Source organism: Aplysia californica, unplaced genomic scaffold (assembly GCF_000002075.1).
Source record: "Aplysia californica isolate F4 #8 unplaced genomic scaffold, AplCal3.0 scaffold00576, whole genome shotgun sequence".
NCBI lineage: Eukaryota > Metazoa > Mollusca > Gastropoda > Aplysiida > Aplysiidae > Aplysia > Aplysia californica.
In genome coordinates, this window is record NW_004797846.1 from 473,751 (window position 1) to 475,310 (window position 1,560).

At 41.6% G+C, this 1,560-nt stretch overlaps 1 protein-coding gene across 2 annotated transcripts in view; it reads left to right on the top strand.

Annotated features, from left to right (window-relative positions):
• The first annotated feature begins 220 nt into the window (after positions 1 to 220).
• LOC101863536 (serine/arginine-rich splicing factor 10) overlaps positions 221 to 1,560 on the top strand; it is a 16,839-nt gene continuing 15,499 nt past the window's right edge. Inside the window, exon 1 of one of the 2 annotated variants that reach the window (XM_035972089.1) lies at positions 221 to 389. In XM_035972089.1, the coding sequence (XP_035827982.1) occupies positions 325 to 389 (65 nt within the window). In that variant the 5' untranslated portion in view covers positions 221 to 324. The remainder of the gene's footprint in view (positions 390 to 1,560) is intronic. The other variant, XM_035972088.1, reaches the window with a different exon arrangement.

The window sequence follows — 1,560 nt, forward strand, 5'->3', positions numbered from 1 at the left end:
CTAAGCTTTGCTTTATATTTTGATCTACAGTATCTACCTAATGATTGTTTATTTGATGAGAAAATGCTTGATATTTGTTCGAGAAGCATACTAGTAACCCAAAGCAATGAATTCAAAGGGCCAGCCTATATGGGAAGAAAAATCAACACAACAAAAACACCTCACAAATGTTTCGCGGTTTTTATTTAATAAGATGGCTGGTTCAGGCGTTCTATTCTGGCAACATTTCAGTCCTTATAAACTTTATAAGTCGCCATCTTACATTTTCCACTTCGCCATCAAAGCTTGAGTCAGAGTGCGAAGTGAGAACTTTTTGTGGTAAACATGTCTCGTTACTCCAGACCTCCAAATTCGTCGCTGTACATAAGGAATGTTCCAGATGGCACACGGTGAGTAAGCATTAACAGGTGAATGTTTTCCTTACTGCACGCAGATTCTGTGTAAAAGTCTACTGTAGGCAAGATTTAGAAATTAGGAGGCCTTTTGACTTTTGATTCCCAGAGAGAATCTAACCGTCCTAACAAGACGAAAGCCAAAGCTTTTGGATCTTCCCAATCACTTTGTCTACTAATCTAGATTTAGACCTACTAGAATCTAGACCCTACTTGAGTCGTGAGATAAAAGCCAGACTAGAGATCTAAATAATAGTTTGAATCAGGTTGCAAACTGCATGCATGAATATGAACCCAAATAATGGCCTGAACTGAGGCTGAGGGCTAGCCAAATAGACATACGGATATGGCGGATTTCACAGTAAGAGTGTGAGAGACAACACATGGTTTATTTTTAAAATAAAATTCTCCTGTTGGACTGTATTGTGTTGTTTTGATTGTTTATGGGCCCAATAAACATGTGAATAAAAAGCAAGGGGAAGATTGAAGAATAGCGGACCATTCGTACATTATTGAGAAGGGCTTCCGTAACGAGTGACCACCCCATCAAACACAATCAATAAAGTAAAGAAGAGGCCTAGACCTAACCCTAACCCTACCCCTACCCCTACCCCTAACCTTACCCCTACCCCAAGCCCTCAATTCTGCTCTGTCTCATAGTGGTCGCTCGTTACGGAAGTGCTCCCCATTATTGCGCGAGAATGTGGGGTAGGTGGGGCGGGTGGTTGTGGGGCGCTTTTTCGGTAGTTCCCACCCCGCAATTTTATTCACGGGTTTGGGCCACAAGCGTAGGGCGGTTTCAGGGGGGCTTGCTACGAGATGCTACGGCTATTTAACTTTTCGGTATTTTTTTACTTTCCCTCCCGTCTCACACTCAGCTACCAGTTGTCTATTTTCTTCTAAATATTGATGCGCTGAACACGAATATCAACTTCATTTCCGTCGCAAATTAATGGTTTTTGAAATATTTGATTGTTTTTAACCGAGATAGACATGCTTTGGACCAATCGGGGGTTCCAGGGGGGCCTGCCCCACTGGGGTAAAAGAAAATCTGGGGGGTTACAGGGGGGCATACACTGTTACGCAAAATATCAAACTAAATAAAGTTAGCACTCGTTTTTTATTCACACAAATTGAACACAAAACTATACAACAGGAGAATTTTATT